The following is an 18,860-nucleotide window of genomic DNA, read 5'->3' as shown; positions in this document are numbered from 1 at the left end:
CAGAATTACTACATAAAGTATTGTAGTATTTTATTGTAAACTGTATTTTTTCGTGTGGGCTTCACAACTTTGAAGAATATATGTAATCAAAACATGCACAAAGACGTCATAATTATTCAAGTTAACTGACCTTATCTAGAACAAAACATATAATATATCCTAAACGTGTGTTAACCTCAGACCTTATTTTCGGCGTTTATTCCAAAACCGCATTCTTTCCCAATTAATTTCACACGAGGAATGGCTGAACCACAGAGTTTCCAAACTCAGAGGCGCAACATCGCGAAACTTCCGGAAACGCTTGCGAGATACCCAAAACATACGAGGCCGGGGTTTGAGAAGTCAGTGAGAGAAGTAAAAAAATATTCCTTAGTTGTTAATTTTCTCGAAATCTAAAGGCACAATCTAGATTCGAACCAATGTTTTGAGTAGTTGAACAAGTTATTACCCCAACCTTGTGGAAGTGACAAACTGACACGTTTTCATTTTTGTCAAAAACAAATTGATATCAGAGTGCCTTTGATTTTACAACGTGCACATGCGCAGTTCGGCGCGAGACGACCATTAGACCAGATTACGTGTTTCTGCGCATGAGTTTAGCTAGCCAACATCGACATGACATCGCCAACAAGTGTGATCGGGATTTCTATTGGAGAAGCAGTTTTTGCCTATCTTCATGCTGTAATGTTTTTGGCTGAACAAACCAGAAGCAACTCATTTCCGTTTTTTAAGACTACAAGATAGCGAGCTAATGGTAACGAAAGATAACGTTACCAGATTAGTTAACCTACGTTTAATTAAAATCTAGTTTGCTGCAATAAAGCTACAAAATGGAAAAGACCAAACCTGAACTGAATTGGTTTTGTGTAACAGTAGGCGACATGCTGATGTGCTGAACTGTTAATAAGTGATGTGTTTCAAGGCTGCTAGTGGATAACTAAACTCAGCAAAGAAAATAAATGTCAATTTTTCAGGACCCTGTCTTTCAAAGATAATTCGTAAAAATCCAAATAACTTCACAGATCTAAAGGGTTTAAACACTGTTTCCCTTGCTTGTTCAATGAACCTGTGGAGCGGTCGTTACAGACGGTAGGCAATTAAGGTCATAGTTATGAAAACTAAGGACACTAAAGAAGCCTTTCTACTGACTCTGAAAAACACAAAAAGAAAGATGCCTAGGGTCACTGCTCATCTGCGTGAGCATGCCTTAGGCTGCAAGGAGGCATGAGGACTGCAGATGTGAGACGCCTAAGACAACGCTACAGGGAGACAGGACTGACAGCTGATCGTCCTCGCAGTGGCAGACCACGTGTAACAACACCTGCACAGGATCGGTACATCCGAATATCACACCTGCGGGACAGGTACAGGATGGCAACAACAACTGCCCAAGTTACACCAGGAATGCACAATCCCTCTATCAGTGCTCAGACTGTCCGCAATAGGCTGAGAGAGGCTGGACTGAGGGCGTGTAGGCCAGTTGTAAGGCAGGTCCTCACCAGACATCATCGGCAACAACGTCGCCTATGGGCACAAACCCACCGTCGCTGGACCAAACAGGACTGTCAAAAAGTGCTCCTCACTGACGTCGTGGTTTTGTCTCACCAGAGGTGATGGTCGGATTCACATTTATCATCGAAGGTATGAGCGTTACACCGAGGCCTGTACTCTGAAGCAGGATTGATTTGGAGGTGGAGGGTCCGTCATGGTCTGGGGCGGTGTGTCACAGCATCATCGGACTGAGCTTGTTGTCATTGCAGGCAATCTCAACGCTGTGCATTACAGGGAAGACATCCTCATCCCTCATGTGGTACCCTTCCTGCAGGCTCATCCTGACATGACCCTCCAGCATGACAATGCCACCAGCCATACTGCTCGTTCTGTGTGTGATTTCCTACAAGACAGGAATGTCAGTGTTCTGCCATGGCCAGCGAAGAGCCCGGATCTCAATCCCATTGAGCACGTCTGGGACCTGTTGGATCGGAGGGAGAGGGCTAGGGCCATTCTCCCCAGAAATGTTTGGGTGCCTTGGTGGAAGAGTGGGGTAACATCTCACAGCAAGAACTGGCAAATCTGGTGCAGTCCATGAGGAGGAGATGCACTGCAGTACTTAATGCAGCTTGTGGCCACACCAGATACTGACTGTTACTTTTGATTTTGACCCCCCCCCCCCCTCAGTTTATGTCTCAGTTGATGAATCTTGTTATGTTGATACAAATATTTACATATTAAGTTTCATGAAAATAAACGCAGTTGACAGTGAGAGGACGTTTCTTTTTTGCTGAGTTTATATGCAGTGCCTTCAGAAAGTATTCACACCCCTTGACTTTACCACATTTTCTTGTACTACAGCCTGAATTTAAAATGGATTATTTAGAGATTTTTTTCAATGGCCTACACACAATACCACATATTGTCAAAGTGGAATTATGTTAAAACATTTTTTTAAACAACTTAATCAAAAATTCAAAACTGAAATGTCTTGAGTCAATAAGTTTTCAACCCCTTTGTTATGGCAAGCTATAACAAGTTCAGGAGTAAATTATTGCTTAACAAGTTGCATTGACTCACTCGATGCGCCATAATAGTGTTTAACAGGATTTTTGAATGACTATCTAATCTCTGTACTCCACACATACAATTATCTGTAAGGTCCCTCAGTCAAGCAGTGAATTTCAACCACAAAGACCAGGGAGGTTTTCCAATTCCTTGCAAAGAAGGGCATCTATTAGTAGATGAGTAAAAATAAAAAAGCAGACATTGAATATCTCTTTGAGAATGGTGAAGTTATTAATTACACTTTGGATGGTGTATCAATACACACAGTTACTACAAAGATACAGGCGTTCTTCCTAACTCCGTTGCCGGAGAGGAAGTAAACCACTCAGGGATTTCCCCATGAGGCCAATTGTTAACTGTTACAGAGTTTAATGGCTGTGATAGGAAAACTGAGGATGGATCAATTACATTGTAGTTACTCCACATACTAAATTAAATGACAGAATGAAAAGACAGAAACTTTTACAGAATAATAAAAAATATTTTTTAAAACAAACATGCATCCTGTTTGCAACAAGGCACTAAAGTAATACTGCAAAAAATATGGCAAGGCAATTTACTTTTTGTCCTGAATACAAAGTGTTATTTTTGGGACAAATCCAATAAGGGAAGGGAGATACCTAGTCAGTTGTACAACTGAATGCATTCAACTGAAATGTGTCTTCCATATTTAACTCTGAAACAGAGCGGTGCAGGGCTGCCATAATCGACATCCACGTCTTCAGCGCCCGGGGAACAGTGGGTTAACTGCCTTGCTCAGGGGCAGAACAACAGATTTTTACCTTGGCAGCTTGAGGATTCAATCCAGCAACCTTTTGGTTACTGACCCAACCCTCTAACCACTACAACAGATTACTGAGTACCACTCTCTATATTTTCAAGCAAAGAAGCGGCTCCAGGTTATGGGTATCCTTGTAATCAGCAAGGACAGGGGAGTTTTTCAGCATAAAAAAGAAACGCAATAGAGCCAAGCACAGGCAAAATCCTAGAGGAAAACCTGGTTCAGTCTGCTTTCTAGCAGACAATGGGAGATTAATTCATCTTTCAGCAGGACAATAACCTAAAACACAAGGCCAAATCTACACTGGAGTTGCTTATCAAAAAGACAGTGAATGTTCCTGAGTGGCCAAGTTACAGTTTTGACTTAAATCTACTTGAAAATCTATGGCAAGACCTGAAAATGGTTGTCTAGCAATGATCAACAACCAATTTGACAGAGCTTGAAAAAAATTGAAAAGAACATTGAGCAAATGTTGCATAATCCAGGTGTGGAAAGATCTTACAGACTTACCCAGAAAGACCAACAGCTGTAATCGCTGCCAAAAGTGGTTCTACAAAGTATTGACTCGGGTGTGAAAACTTGTATAAATGAGACATTTCTGTACATTTGCTCAAATAAAAAACAAACATGTTTTCACTTTGTCATTATGGGGTATTGTGTGGGTGAGAAAAAAAATCTATTGAATTCAGGCTGTAACACAACAAAATGTGGAATAAGTCAAGGCTTTAGTAGTCTATGCCTGGGAAGTACTAGGCTATATGGATTGTGTATCCATTCCACTCAGTTCCTTTTTACTTTTTTGTTTCAGTTTTACTTCTTTAGTTTGACAGAATTGACAGCCTTTGCATTTCAACAGCTTTCCCAGTTGTAAGCTAAGCCCGGGTCTCACTGTTATGATATTATGAACAAGTAAGCCTAAACTCACAGAATAACCAGTTTTTATCATGTGCTCTCAAGTTATATTATTAGCGACTGATATAACTTCAGGGATCTAGGTCTTGTGTGTTTTTGCAAATCCACATTCCTGAGAATAAGTAATCATACACTTCAAGAGTTCAGCCTAATCCACCATGTTTTCTTGAATATGCTTATGACTCACCGAGCCTGATAAAATCAGACATTTGCAATGGTGGGGGAAGGGACAGCTTGTCACATTGGGTTATGGGTATCTCATTTTAGAAGTCTCTTTACATCCTATTCCCTAGGTATCACTGATATTAAAGCCTTTGGTTTAGAATATCTAGGCTGGTGTTAGCTAGCGTGCCTTAAAATAGAGCATCAATAGAGTTTCACCTATTCAGAAGACCCGGAACATGATTAAGACAAAGGAAGTCTTTGTCACGGCCGTTAAAAGAAGAGTACCAAGGTGCAGCGTGGTCAGTGTACATTTTCTCTTTATTTGGAAAATGACGCCAAACAAAACTATAAACACTACAAAAACAAACCGTAAAGCTAAAGGCTATGTGCCCTAAACAAAGTAAACTTCCCACAAACACAAGTGGCAAAAAGGGCAGCCTAAGTATGGTTCTCAATCAGAGACAATAGACAGCTGTCCCTGATTGAGAACCCTACCCGGCCAAAACTACACAACATAGAATACCCACCCCAACTCACGCCCTGACCAAACAAAATAGAGACATAAAAAGGATCTCTAAGGTCACGGCGTGACAGTCTTTCAAATTATTGACACACTGGCATTCTTGGAGCAGACCAGACTTCAAGAGAAAAACTTTAAAAAGTTAACTAAATGTTATCTTAAATAGGTCCGTTGGTGAAACACAAACAGTCTATATTAACCTATACAGTACATCAGTGATGATTGCACACTTGTTTGAAAGGGGCCCTAATAATTGCTTAGGGGTTTCCACATCTACTGAGTGGCCTCCACTAATAAGTGCAGCTAACCTAATCTTCCCAACAACATTGTTAACAGTACAAGGGTAATAATTAGCAATTAGTGCAAAGTATTGGAAATATTAGCTTAAAAACATCTCACCAGGTCTGACCACCAAGGCCCAGGGAGGGTGCAGGGTCCTGGGTGTAGGGTGCCCCTTCATAATTTATCTTTCCTTATGTATATTTTTTAAATGAGGTTTTTTTCTTCACCTTACTGCGGTTTAGATGGGTTTTCAGGTGTAATTCTAGATTCCTGTACATAGCTAAGAAGCTGGCCTATTATCTGTCCTAATTCTTTCCCCACAAAGTCACTACTTTTGAAACTTTTCTGATTGTTTTGTATTTTTCTCTTTTAGTAGAACTGCACTGTAAGCGGCCCTCAGGAACCAGAGGACCAGGTCTGACCACCCAGGCCCAGGGAGGGTGCAGGGTCCTGGGTGTAGGGTGCCCAGGCCACTGGGCCTATGGAGCAGATCCACTGGGTGAGACACCGCTGGCAGCAGCTGGTGGCCGCAGAGTCAGGTCGAGGTAGGTACTCGGCCCCTGACGCCGTGCCCACCAAGAGTTCCCCGAAGCTCCACAACGCACAGCTCACTGGCAAACGGAGGACGGTCATCGCCCGCCATGGACCCTACCAGCATGAGTACGACAGCGTCTCCAAGGGATGCCAGGGCAACGGCATCCGCACCACCAAGTACAGCCTTCTGAGCTTCATTCCCATGAACCTGTTCCAGCAGTTCCACAGGTGAGAGGGATCCCTAACCACATGCTGACTTACACAGGGGATGGGGTAGATCATAGTTGATTATAATCGGTCAATCATGTTTGTCGATGTCGGGAATGAACTTGCATCAAGCAGGAGTGCCTTAGAGGCACTTGATTATAATCTGGTAATCATGTACTTTGTGAATTAACTCAAAATGAGCAGATTCCAAATGGTGAATGCAGTGCACCCATAAGGGTACAGGTAACCTTAGGGCAGGGGTTCACAAACTTTTTTGGTCTGCGAACCCATTCTGATATCAAAACATTTTCGCGACCCCACTATGTAAAAAAAATTACATGTAATCAACTAACAATCCCACTGGGCAAAAACTGGTTGCATTAACATTGCTTCCTCATAACTTCAACAAAAAATAGAAATCTTATGACATTGAATCAATGTGGAATACTGATTGGATTTGCAAAAAGTCATCAACGTAAGGCAATTTACTATTTGTTTCACCCAACTTTTAACCAAAATCCAATGACATGGTGAAATGTTTTCTTGATTTCACATTGAATTCACATTATTTGACATCTCAACCAAATGTAAATCTAAATTAGACGTTGAAATGACATCCTAGCCCAGTGAGATGTTTATTTGTTTTATTTGGGCCATGTATTTTGCTAATTAGTTTGACAGTATTTTTGACAGTATTTCAATCAGAAGACAGAATGGTTTGAAGTGACTGAAATGTATTGGGAAATTCAGAAGATCATCACGCAGTAATGTTGTATGATCTTCTGTGTAGAAAAGTCATTGATAAATCATTTGTTGTTTTTCCCCCAGTCTGATTTAGTGCATGGCCTTGTCCACTCAGTTCTAACGGCTTGTGGGCATAGCAGAGAAAAACAGTACTTACGTATTTACGTTTTCCGGAGTCTTATCTTTCAGTGATGGGGTCATTATATTTTGTAGCTTAAACCATTCAAAAGAAAGAGCCACATTCGTAGGAAGAAAACAGAAACCTCTCTTTTTATTATAAACGCATCTAGCGGCTACCAGAGGTTACTGGTGTAACCCTGGTTCTATGAACCAAGTGCAAATTTCCTCATGAGCCAATTTTTATATCAGGTGACCCAACATGGGGTCCCAACTAAGGGGCCAGTGTTCCGGTCTAGAAGCACTGTTTTGACTGCTCCTTAAGTTTTGCTTTGGTACTGCAGTTTTAATGACGCCTTGCCCAGAAAGACAATTTCCATAGACTGCCACATAGAGAAGTTAGATTAGAAAATTCAGAATAAAATACTTTAGTCATCACCTTTGTGCACAAAACATCCATTGAAATATTCAAATAATTGCTGCTGAGGATGTTTTTCTTCTCTCCATCACTCACAGCCGAAGATTTTAACATTTTATATTCATCCAATGTCTGCCATGTTTTTGGGTGACGTGATTACATCGTCACTGCTCGCTCTACTCCCTGTGCGCACAGAGTTCACATGTGATGTTGTTCCATATAAACCTGACGCAACCTGGATAATGACGGTCCATGAATTGGCTAATGCGAACATGAGCAGATTACCTTAAAAACAACGGTTGGACATCTTAAAAGCAGTCTCCAGTTGTTATTATAGCACAGTGGTCACAACCCTTATTTTGGGAAACCCTACCTTAAAGGGTCGATGTGGAATTTATCAAACCCCTCGTCTCTTCTCATCAGGGTGGCCAACCTATATTTCCTGTTCCTGGTGATGCTGAACTGGGTCCCGGTGGTGGAGGCCTTTCAGAAGGAGATCACCATGATTCCCCTGGTAGTGGTGCTCATCGTCATCGCCATCAAGGATGCCCTGGAGGACTACCGCCGCTACCGTTTTGACCAGAAGGTCAACAACAACGTCGCCACAGTATACAGCGGGTCAGTGGGCCGGCTGGACAATAGTGGCCTGTGTTTATCTTTTTTAAGGGGAACAGTCACTGTGTTGTTCCAACTACTACATATATAGTTATGGAGTTGAGCCTTTTTAGTTATTACACAATACACATACAGAAAAATTAATTGTGTTACATAACAGTAATTATTACTGTGTTAATAAAATGTTCTTAGTTACCAGAGAAATTACAGCATTACGACAGGTTTATTGATTTTATGATGCTAGCATTCAAATTGAAGGTCTCAAAACGTCTTGAACACAAACTTCATATCCTACAGTGTGCTGTGTTAATCAGCACCAAAGCACCATGAATTGCATACTGGGACTTTCTGTAACAGTAGGATCAAAGGTGAAGTAGCAATTTACATGATACAGCCTACAGTTCTGTATAACCATTAGCATAGCAAACATGAACACCTTTCTCACAGAGCCTAAAGCTGAGGACCGGTGGTCCTGGAACTGATGTTGATTATTGTAGATTCAGTTGTCTGTGTTACTGTATGTGGGATTAGGGAGCACCATACATACAGCACAGATAATCTATGGGGTTACTCATTTATCCATTCCTTTGTGCTGTCCAGAGTTTCACAGACCATCTAGGAAGTCATAAAAGTTCAACTTTGAGTTGTTTATGATGTGATGGATTGTGGAAGGGTGGCTCTTTTGGTCTCTTAAGGCAGCGAGGTGTAGTGTTAGTGATCAAGGAGTTAAGCTCTCCCCTGCAAAGTAGATATATTTCCTTTATCTAAACCTCACCCTGGAGATTCTGCATCCTGGATCAGGATAGACAACGACAGTAAAACAGAATAGGCGTGTGTATCAAGAGGCAGAGCTCGGTCGATCTTGAGTGGCTGGGAATACTGGAGAGATACAAAGGTTAGCTTGGATTTAAGTCATGTTTACCAGTAAGTAAACCCTCTGGATTTGAACTGGTGGAGTTTTTCACTGGTCTTAGGAATCATGTACAGCTTGGTGTGGCATGTCCAAGGACAAAGTTCCAATCTGAATGACCAACTGGGGAGGAAGAGAAGGACGGTGGTGTCCTCCCTCACAGAGGATGAAGAGCTGACGGAAGTCCCCAAGTCATACAGCAGCAACAAGGTGAACACCACCAAGTACTCCTTCCTCTCATTTGTCCCCAAGAACCTGTTTGAACAACTCCATCGCTTCGCAAATGTCTATTTCCTCTTCCTGGCAGCTCTGAACTTTATCCCAGTGGTCAATGCCTTTCATCCAGCATTATTCCCATTCTCCTGGTGCTGTCAGTGACAGACGTGAAGGATCTCTGGGAAGACTATAGAAGAGACAAATCAGACAAGATCGCCAACGGACGCATCTGTGAGGTTTACAGCAAGTAAATATACTGAGTGTACAAAACATTAGTTGCACCCCCTTTTGCCCTCAGAACGAACAGCTTCAATTCAAATGGTGGACCATTCTTGATACACACTGGAAACTGTTGGTGTGAAAACCCCAGCAGCTTTGCAGTTCTTGACACACTGAAACTGGTGAGCCTGGCACTTATTACCATACCCGGTTCAAAGGCACTTAAATCTTTTGTCTTGCCCTCTGAATGGCACACATACACAATCCATGTCTCAAGGCTTAAAAATGTTTTAACCTGCCTCTTCCCCTTCATCTACACTGACTAAAGTGGATTTAACAGGTGACATCAACAAGGGATCACAGATTGACCAGGTGAATGCAGGTAAAACTATGTCATGGAAAGAGCAGGTGTTCATAATGTTTTTTCGACACTCTGTGTACATTCATGGTAGATCTGCGTATAGCAAAGTGCTGTTCATTATCTCTGAATTGGAGCAAATGGAATTACTACTGCTCACAAACTGGTTAAACTGCCTGAAAACAGTTTGAAATGCACAAGATCCGTTTATACTGTAGTTATTAGGAAAACAAACACCATACTATACGTGTGCTTTTATTCGGTAAACTGCTCTGTTATGACAGGTAAAACATACTGATACTGTATGTTTCTGGAACATTCTGATAGCTATATAAGCATACTGGTCTGGGAATATTGCAAAGCATGGATAAGTGTGAGATAACAGGTTAACAAACTGACTGGTAGTAATATGTGACAACTACTTTAACATGTAAACAAAACCTACAGACCTATAGATCTGCAGCTTCTTTTTTATACTTACTAAGGGCTGTATATGGTACCATCGAACTGACTAGCATGCAACCTAGAGCAGGTATATGCTGAACTGAAAGTAGGACAAATTGACATAATCTCTACCTCTCTACAAAAGGTAAATCATATGATCTGTGATTGTAAAACATAATTATTGTGCCATGTGAGAGATGGACACACATCACTCACTCAATTCCTCTGATGGCACTCTGCACATAAGCCCTTGACAAGAGTAAATCAATGTTCAATGGCTGAGTTCTCACTTGTTGAAACCTATCCCCTTTTCCAGAGTCTAGGAGTGAGTGGTAGAGGTAGCCTGTTGGTTCTTCCTCCCAGGTCTACATGTCCCACCATGCAATAGCTCACAGCCTCAGGTATAGTGAGGCCAGAAAATCTCTATAGCCTATCCACACCAACATACTTTATTCAACATACTCTTTCATGTTGGGTGAATGTAAACAGACCACATTATTATAGTAATTGTCTCTAACCAGAAAACTCCCAGTTCCTGCCAGGAAAAGGTGGTAGTGGTGGACAATGAGATAAATGATTAACCTTAAATTATATTCACACACCGGCCTGGTGGAGCATTGTGTGTTTGAGAAGCCTTACACTCACGCCCTGTGATTTATTTGAAGACTTGTTTGTTAACACCCACCCTACCAGCTACAGGTAGCATTACAGTTGGCGTGGTTCCGTCATGTGCGTGTTACTGTGTACCCAAACACACACCACACTCCCTGCTTCAAAGGAGCACACACACTGACTGTATACACAATTGAATTTTGACCCAGACCATAACAGACAATGAGCAGGTTAAATGCAGCACCTGTAGTTCATGGTTGTCTGAAATAAATGTTCATTTTAAAGTCTCTCTTGTGGTGCTGAGCCCCATAGTTCAGTTCATTTGTAAAGGATTATTCCAACACACGATTACCTCACGGTCTTGTCTTGAGAGAGGTCACCGACTGAAATGTCAACAAAAAAAAGTGCCGGGTTATTGTTGTCTTCTGGAGTTTTTTTTTAAATGTGTAAAATACATAACCATGTTTAGGTGCTTTTAATGGTTGGTTAAAGGCATGCTCCCTTGCTTGTGTGAATACTGTTCATATGTATGAAATAATTTTTATTTTGTTGTAATTCTGCTCCTGTGGTATTGTTAGCAACGTTTCAACCACAGAGGGTCTTCAGGCCTTCGTCAAATTTGATAGTACTCACATGGTCCCACTCTGTGCCCTCAAGGAGTTAACAGGTTATCTTGTGGTATGTTTTACGATAGGAAACAGCAGACTTATGTGGACCAGCGTTGGCAGGACGTCCGCGTGGGGGACTTTGTCCGTCTGTCCTGTAACGAGATCATTCCTGCAGACATGCTGCTGCTGTACTCCTCTGACCTCCACGGCATCTGCTACATCGAGACGGCCAACCTGGACGGGGAGACCAACCTCAAACAGAGACAGGTGGTCAGAGACCTGCCACAAGTATGTGGCTCACGTCGCTCTCATTGGTTTGAACATGCTGTTAACATTGTCATGATTGCACTTCAGTTTTTAAAATAATTGAGGTTAAAGCATGCTTGCAAGAGACTGGGTGCCTCGCACCTGCCTAAACTAAACACTGCCGTTTATTGTACAGCTGAAGGTGGAGTGGTACAATAATAAAAAGTTTGATAAAACATGATGCAAGAAGCTGTGATTTACCTGCATTACACAACTGTACTGTATATGTGTACACTTCCTGTAAAGGTATGGTGTAATGAAGAAGAAGAAAACAAAACATTTGAGACAAAAATATTGTCCTTGGGTCTAGCAGGAAAATAACCACAGAATTTCACAAAGTACTCTATAAAAGTTATAACCAGAATGCCTAGTAGAAATTGGAAATATTTACAGCGTGTTAGTGTCATCTGTTTCAGGGTTCCGAGTTGACTCCAGAGAACTTCCACAGTCGCATTGAATGCGAGAACCCCAACAACGACCTCAGCCGGTTTCGAGGTTACATGTGAGTCTCATTTTAGTCTGGTTTAATTGACTACAGATACTGTATGGAAACAGACTTAACTTTATAAACTTTTGAAAGGCAAGGTGACTTTCATGTTTTTTTACAGGGAACACCCCAGTAATGCTCGTGTGGGCTTACACAACGACAACCTCCTCCTGAGAAGCTGCACCATCCGCAACACAGAGACCATCATAGGCATCGTGGTCTATGCAGGTAAGAGGGTGAAACACTCCTCTATCCCCAGGTCTACCCCACGCTAGGGTTTGGAGTGTCCCATTATCCAACCCAGTCGTCTACATATTACAAGTTATACCTGGGCAACCAGCAGGACTGTGGCCATTGAGCACTGGAGTTGTGGTGCAGCCCTGATGTAACAGGCTATGCTGGTGAGAGTATAATCTGCCTCTAGTGTACTCAACACTGTACTTGAACCTTCTGTCATGAAGCCTATATAATGCTGCCTTTATGGATAATGGCTGTTAACCTCTTAGATGTAATGGCAAAATGTAGATTGGCGCCTAAATAGACATACCCAAAAGTAACTGCTATGCATGTGCAATTACATGATTCTGGTATATTTGGAAAGATATCTGGGAGATTGAGGAAATGATCAGATGGAGTTACATAGTTCAGAATACACAAGATCAAACACACACAAAATAAGTGTTTTTATTTTGAAAGTAATCTTTAATTGACAAGCTATAAGTGAATTATTGATGCCCAGAGCTGGAAACGTACCAGATGGCTTCCACAACATGTGAACAATGGGATTGATAGACCTAACAACTAGAAATGGGCAGATGTTTTAGTAAGTGGTGTCAGGTGTGGTCATGGGACGTTTCCAAGTGTCCCTAAACCTCCCCAGAGTGGCATGTCTGTAAATTAGATAATTCCAGTGCTATTACATATTTCCAATCCCTAAATGCTATTTGTTCAGTATAAAAACACTATTTCTACCATATCAACCTCACTCAAACATTGTGGGGGTGTTAAGGGGTATCCAGGGTACATTCAAGTGTCCTTTCAACCTCTCCAAAGTGTCCAAATGTGGTAATTGTACTGTTTTTGCACACTGGATGTACCTAAAAGTAAATGTTTCTACAACACCAACCTCTAACATTGTGGTGGTGTCGGGGGACATAAAGGGGATATCCAAGTGTTTTTCAACCTCTCCAAAGTGCCTGAACTTTTAGCCTAGGCATATCCAATGTATTGGTCCCACATACAAATGAACTGTTTATAAAAGCAACCGATATATATTAAAAAATATATACAAATGTCTTATCAAACAAACTTGGTTACACATGCGACCTTCACTAAAATAGAAATAAGCTGAACTATTTACAAATCCAGGTATAGATGATTGGATTTCACTTTCCCCATAGCTTGTGCATGCCGTGATAGTCTTTGAAGCAGTCCCTCTCCGCCAGGAAACAAGTTAACTGCCATTTCAGGGGGGGTCTTGTAATGGTTATGAGGTTGCTTTGGGCCCCCAATTCAGCCATTTCTAACACCAGCTGCTCTCGGGAGGCCAACTGAGAGGTTTGACCTTTTGCTTTGGCCATCTGCTTGTGGAGAATGAAATAATTTACTGTAGCAATGTCCACAAAATGGTAAAAACAAGTGTCTTATGGAGGACATGGAAGTTGCCTATCAGAGCATCATATAGGTCGACACCCCCATGCTGGCATTGTAGTCCTTCACAGAAACAGGAATAGGGACATTCTTCCCTTTTCACCCTCCTTGAGACATGGTTGTTATTGAATGCCTTATGCTGTGTGAGCATGGTTACTTCCCTAGTGTCCTTCCGTTTCACAAAAAGCAGCTTGTTAGTCCTGATAGAACATATGGTCCCCCTCTCCGCTGTCTGTCATGTCGTTTGCCTTGGTCTTGGGGAAACTGATTTTGTTAGGACGAATGGTGCCACAACTACCTATTTTCTTTTTCAAGAGGTCTATGAAAAGTTGATGTGGAACTATCAGACAGGGTGATTTGACATAGCAGTGAAGGGTGAATGAAGCCTTGACCAGTGGGGGCGCTAGCTGGGGAGGGGTGGCTCCCAAATGTCATCATCCAAATAATCTGCATCCTCCACTCGGTGATGAATAAAATAAAGGGATAAATTGTTAAGACACACAGAATTACAGTTGACTAAATTTACAAAACATTACTGTGAAGTAAAAACACCAAGCCTAAACTATATCTGTATAGTGACTCACATAGAGGGTGTGAAGCACAGACAAAATGCAAACAGTAACACTTTGGAGACAAAGGCAGGTGTGAGAACCACAAACAATGGCCATGAGAGTTTATATCTTAATTCTTATTTTCAATGCCGGCCTAGGAACAGTGGGGTAACTGCCTTGTTATGAGGCAGAACGATAGATTTGTACCTTGTCAGCTGGGGGATTCGATCTTGCAACCTTCTTTCGGTTACTATTCCAACACTCTAACCACTAGGCTACGCTGCCGCCTTAGTGGCCTCTCCAAACTATTACGATGAGGAAATTTAGAACAGCATACAGTGAACTAATATTAAACAGACAACTACTTTGGAATTATATAGCATTGAAATGACTTGTAAACTAAATCCACAGCACAAAAATCAGACAACATATAAATACGAAATACATAGTCAAAAGTGGATCCAATCCTTCTAGAAAGCAATCTTCGTCGGCCCGAGACGAGCAAATCGCTCCCCTGATCCGAGTCAGGCTCTAGTATTTTATTCAAAGCTTCTTTGTCGGTATACTTATTTATAGCTTCCTTCTTTTTAGTTTCCTGTTCGATATATATTCTTTAGTTTTTACCTATTTACTTTTGAGAAGCCTTTTATGCTATCCTTTATGCTAAAGTGATCAAATTTAAACCAATGAAAATCTGCTTACAATATAATGTAGCGTGCTCAGTGCTGCAATATAATATAATGTAACATTCTCGTCTCTGAGGCAGGTAGCAACAGTTAGCATTTCGCATAAAATTTTCTAGGCCTTGCTTTGTCCCACCCAGGTCAACTGCATAGCCTTGAACGGCATATCTCATTGGCTACAAGACTGTCGATGAATCCCCTGTGTAATAGATGCACACTGCGCTTAAACAGGACATATGTCATGCGCAAAGATAGTCACTCGGTGGACATTCGATGTTGACGTTAAGGCATGCATAATCAGATAACATTGGCAATAGGCTAGATCTGTTCTTTACCAACCTAGGGATTAATTTCAAACCCCCCATGTAGCTATAGCTCAAACACAAATTGAAGTTTACCTTGTAAGATGTTTGGTGAAAATAAAATGTTTGACTCTCTGGGCTGGTGATCATTAACGGTAGGTCACAGGTAGACAAATAAGACATCCACATGATCTGTGGAGTCCTGGCTTTTGGTGTGAATCAACGTATTCCATGTTTATTTCGTTTATGCTTCACAACGCTAACCGGAATGTAGGTAGCAGACTTATTGAAATGAGGTAATCGGCTCGCCCTGCCCATATATGGTAGTAAGTCACGCCAAAGATTTTAAGGCACAGATCAATAGACAAGATAATCAGCTTTCCGCATACACTCTACTGTTGCAGATTGGGGCTATCGTTCTCATATCAGACTGAATTGAATGAAACAAATCAAATAGGGTCCCCAAATATGGGGGCTTTACATTTAAGAGGTTAAGAGAACTACCACATTTCCTGCCCCCATAGTCTATATCAGTGTTGGCTGCTAGGAGTGTAGCCTGCCCCCAGCTCCTTTTATGCCTTGTCCCCATTAGACACATCAGGCAGGGCTGACCACTGCAGGCTAAACCTGTTTCTGCTCAGTCAGATAAGGTTTCTGCTTCCATTATTATTACTACAAAATCCATGCAAGCATACAGTTACACCAGCTCTGGTACCAGCAAGGGCTTTCTATGCACGCCATTCATCTCATCTTCCTGCATTTGCTATTGTGATACAGGGGAGAATCAACCTCTGCCATCTTATGCGCTGCATTTCAGTGCCTATGCAATTTCATTGTAACAAATTTCTCTGTTGTAAGGGTACTATCACCTCTTCATGTTTATTCGACAGTCACTAACACAGGGTATTTTGACCCAGGTCTACTATAAAACCACATATACATGTATACAGCCATGCTTGTTTTGTGTGATCTTGAACACAGGTCACGAGACCAAAGCCATGAAGAACAACAGTGGGCCGCGGTATAAACGCAGTAAACTGGAGCGCAGGATGAACATGGACATACTGTGGAGTGTTGTCCTGCTGGTCATCATGTGTCTGACCGCAGCTATAGGTTCGTACTGATCAGTATAACTTATCACATCGATATGAACACGTCTGTACAGCTGTATTTGGTTGCTGACCAAATCTATATGAACACAATGCTTATCGTGTCCTACCACACAGTTATTGGTCTTTGCTGTTGTACCATAGCTATATAGTTTCTGTAAACAAGTCTTTTGACCACATCTATATAATTCTTTGTGCCCCTCAGGCCATGGTCTCTGGCTCAGGAACCTGGAAGAAGCTTCCTTTCTGATCCCTGACACGACATCTCCTGCCCTGGCTGGCTTTTACCTGTTCTGGACCATGATCATAGTACTACAGGTAGGTAGCACACTAAATGTCATAACACTGTGAGTCAATGTGAAAACCTGGCTCTAAATTTATTCAATTTTCTCCTCGGCAGGTGCTCATCCCTGTCTCCCTGTACGTGTCCATCGAGATTGTCAAACTGGGTCAAATCTTCTTCATCCAGAACGATGTGGACTTCTACAATGAGTACCTGGACTCCAGGATCCAGTGTCGAGCCCTGAACATCACAGAGGACCTGGGTCAGATCCAGTATGTGTTCTCAGACAAGACTGGCACACTGACGGAGAACAAGATGGTGTTCCGGCGTTGCACCATTGCTGGGGTGGAGTACCCCCACGAGGAAAATGGTGAGACGTCTAATTTAATTTTGATACACCACTACCAGGGGCACTAATGAGAGATGGTATTGTGAATGTTTGATACCCTGAAACTAAGGATTTTGTACAATGTATTTAACCATTGCTTTCATCCCTCTGTGTCTATCTTTCTGACAGCGCGGAGACTTGAAGTGTACAAGCAGGAGGAGGACGAGGCGATGGGCCGCTCCCACACGCTCAAGTCACGTGCCAGCGCCAAGTCCCTGAGCTGCAAGTCGCTCAGCTGCAACCGCAGCTCCGTGTCCCTGCACACACTGACAGGCCACTCAGAAGGGGAGGGGGAGGAGACCCCCAGCCCCACCCTTCCCCGACATAGCGCCTTCAGTAGCCCTATGGTGAGACTCATACACCCAGTATTTCTTTAGTCATTCGCAATGAGACCCCCCAAAGATGCACGTTTTTTTGTTATAGCCAAGCACGAAGACATCTGATTCAGCTAATCAAAGACTTGGTGATTAGTTGAATCACACACAACTGACAGCATGGTATGAGTTGTCTAATTCCTATCTTTCATCTAGGAGAAGGATGTAGTCCCGGACCCTTTCCTGGTGCAGAAGCTGAACTGTCTGTCCTCCCCGCTCTTCCTTTTGACGGACGCCAGTATGGAGCTCACCTACATCGTGGATTTCTTCATGGCTCTGGCCATCTGCAACACGGTGGTGGTGTCCTCACCCAACCAACCCCGCCATGTGGTACGTAACATAGCTTCATTCTAATAATTTTTAAAAGAATGGTACATATTTTCAATGTTTTAACTCCAAACAATGTCCATTTGTAGTCCTCGAAGGGGGAAAGCACACATTGAATATAACAAAAATTTACATGTTAGAACAGGATTGGTGCCAATTCCATTAAAATGATCTTGTCAATTGCATTCCCAGGTCCAGGTGCCTGAGGTCTCCCGTTCCCCCCTTAAATCCCTGGAGGACATCAAGATGCTGTTCCAGCGTTTCAGCCTCCCCCGCTTCTCCACACTCTCTCCTCCACACACTACAGAGAGTACTCGCAGCTTCACCGGCAGGCTCTTCGCCAGGGGCAAGCCAGCCACCTTCACCCCCAGCCCTTCCCCTATCCCCACCAAGAGGGGTACAGATCCAGATGGGGAGCCTAACTTTGAGGCCTCCATCCTGATTATCAAACCAGGGCTGGCTGGACCCCCTGGAGAGGATGGGGACCAAGGGGATGAGGAGGAAGAACATGGCTCTTGGAAAGGCGAAGAGGACAAGATTGTACAACTCAACCCAGGGGCCTGGAGCGGGCTGGAGAACTCTAATGGAGCCCAAGACCCTCCCGGTGAACTTGGGGCAGACGAACTGATCTATGAGGCGGAGAGCCCAGACGAGGCGGCTCTGGTCCACGCGGCAAGGGCCTACCATTGCACCCTGCGGGGACACTCGCTGGAGCGCCTTCTGGTGGAGCTGCCGGGGATGGGCAGCCTGGCCGTGCGCCTGCTCCACATCCTGCCATTCGACTCCACCCGCAAGAGGATGTCTGTGGTGGTCCGCCACCCACTCACCAAGCAGGTGGTGGTCTACACCAAGGGCGCCGACTCCGTCATCATGGACCTGGCAGAGTTACCTAAAGGTGCTGAGCAGTCAGAGAGCAGGCAGGGTCACATCAGAGAACAAACCCAGAAACACCTAGACAACTACGCCAGGGAAGGCCTTCGCACCCTCTGCATCGCTAAAAGGGTACAGACGTCTACAGTGGTTCTGCTTTCTGTACCAGCTTAGAATACAATAGGTTATTGTACTCAGAAGATTACATTATTTTCACACACTTATCAAACAAACCAAGAATATATTACCCATAAATGTCACAGTGGTTGACTGGTGACTTGCGCAAACAAGTGTTTTATTTTTTTATTA

The 18,860-nt window shown here is 42.8% G+C and overlaps 1 protein-coding gene across 1 annotated transcript in view; it reads left to right on the top strand.

Annotated features, from left to right (window-relative positions):
* Positions 1 to 7,864: 7,864 nt before the first annotated feature.
* LOC109894404 (probable phospholipid-transporting ATPase VD) overlaps positions 7,865 to 18,860 on the top strand; it is a 30,869-nt gene continuing 19,873 nt past the window's right edge. The window contains 11 exon segments of the mRNA XM_031828818.1: positions 7,865 to 9,107; positions 9,110 to 9,227; positions 11,308 to 11,509; positions 11,929 to 12,029; positions 12,136 to 12,242; positions 16,182 to 16,313; positions 16,515 to 16,627; positions 16,710 to 16,962; positions 17,110 to 17,327; positions 17,511 to 17,684; positions 17,874 to 18,683. Coding sequence (XP_031684678.1) covers positions 8,834 to 9,107; positions 9,110 to 9,227; positions 11,308 to 11,509; positions 11,929 to 12,029; positions 12,136 to 12,242; positions 16,182 to 16,313; positions 16,515 to 16,627; positions 16,710 to 16,962; positions 17,110 to 17,327; positions 17,511 to 17,684; positions 17,874 to 18,683 — 2,502 coding nt within the window. The 5' untranslated portion in view covers positions 7,865 to 8,833.

Source organism: Oncorhynchus kisutch, linkage group LG7, assembly GCF_002021735.2.
Source record: "Oncorhynchus kisutch isolate 150728-3 linkage group LG7, Okis_V2, whole genome shotgun sequence".
Taxonomy (NCBI): domain Eukaryota; kingdom Metazoa; phylum Chordata; class Actinopteri; order Salmoniformes; family Salmonidae; genus Oncorhynchus; species Oncorhynchus kisutch.
The sequence above is the reverse complement of the archived record's forward strand: the minus strand, read 5'-3'. Positions and strand labels throughout refer to the sequence as shown.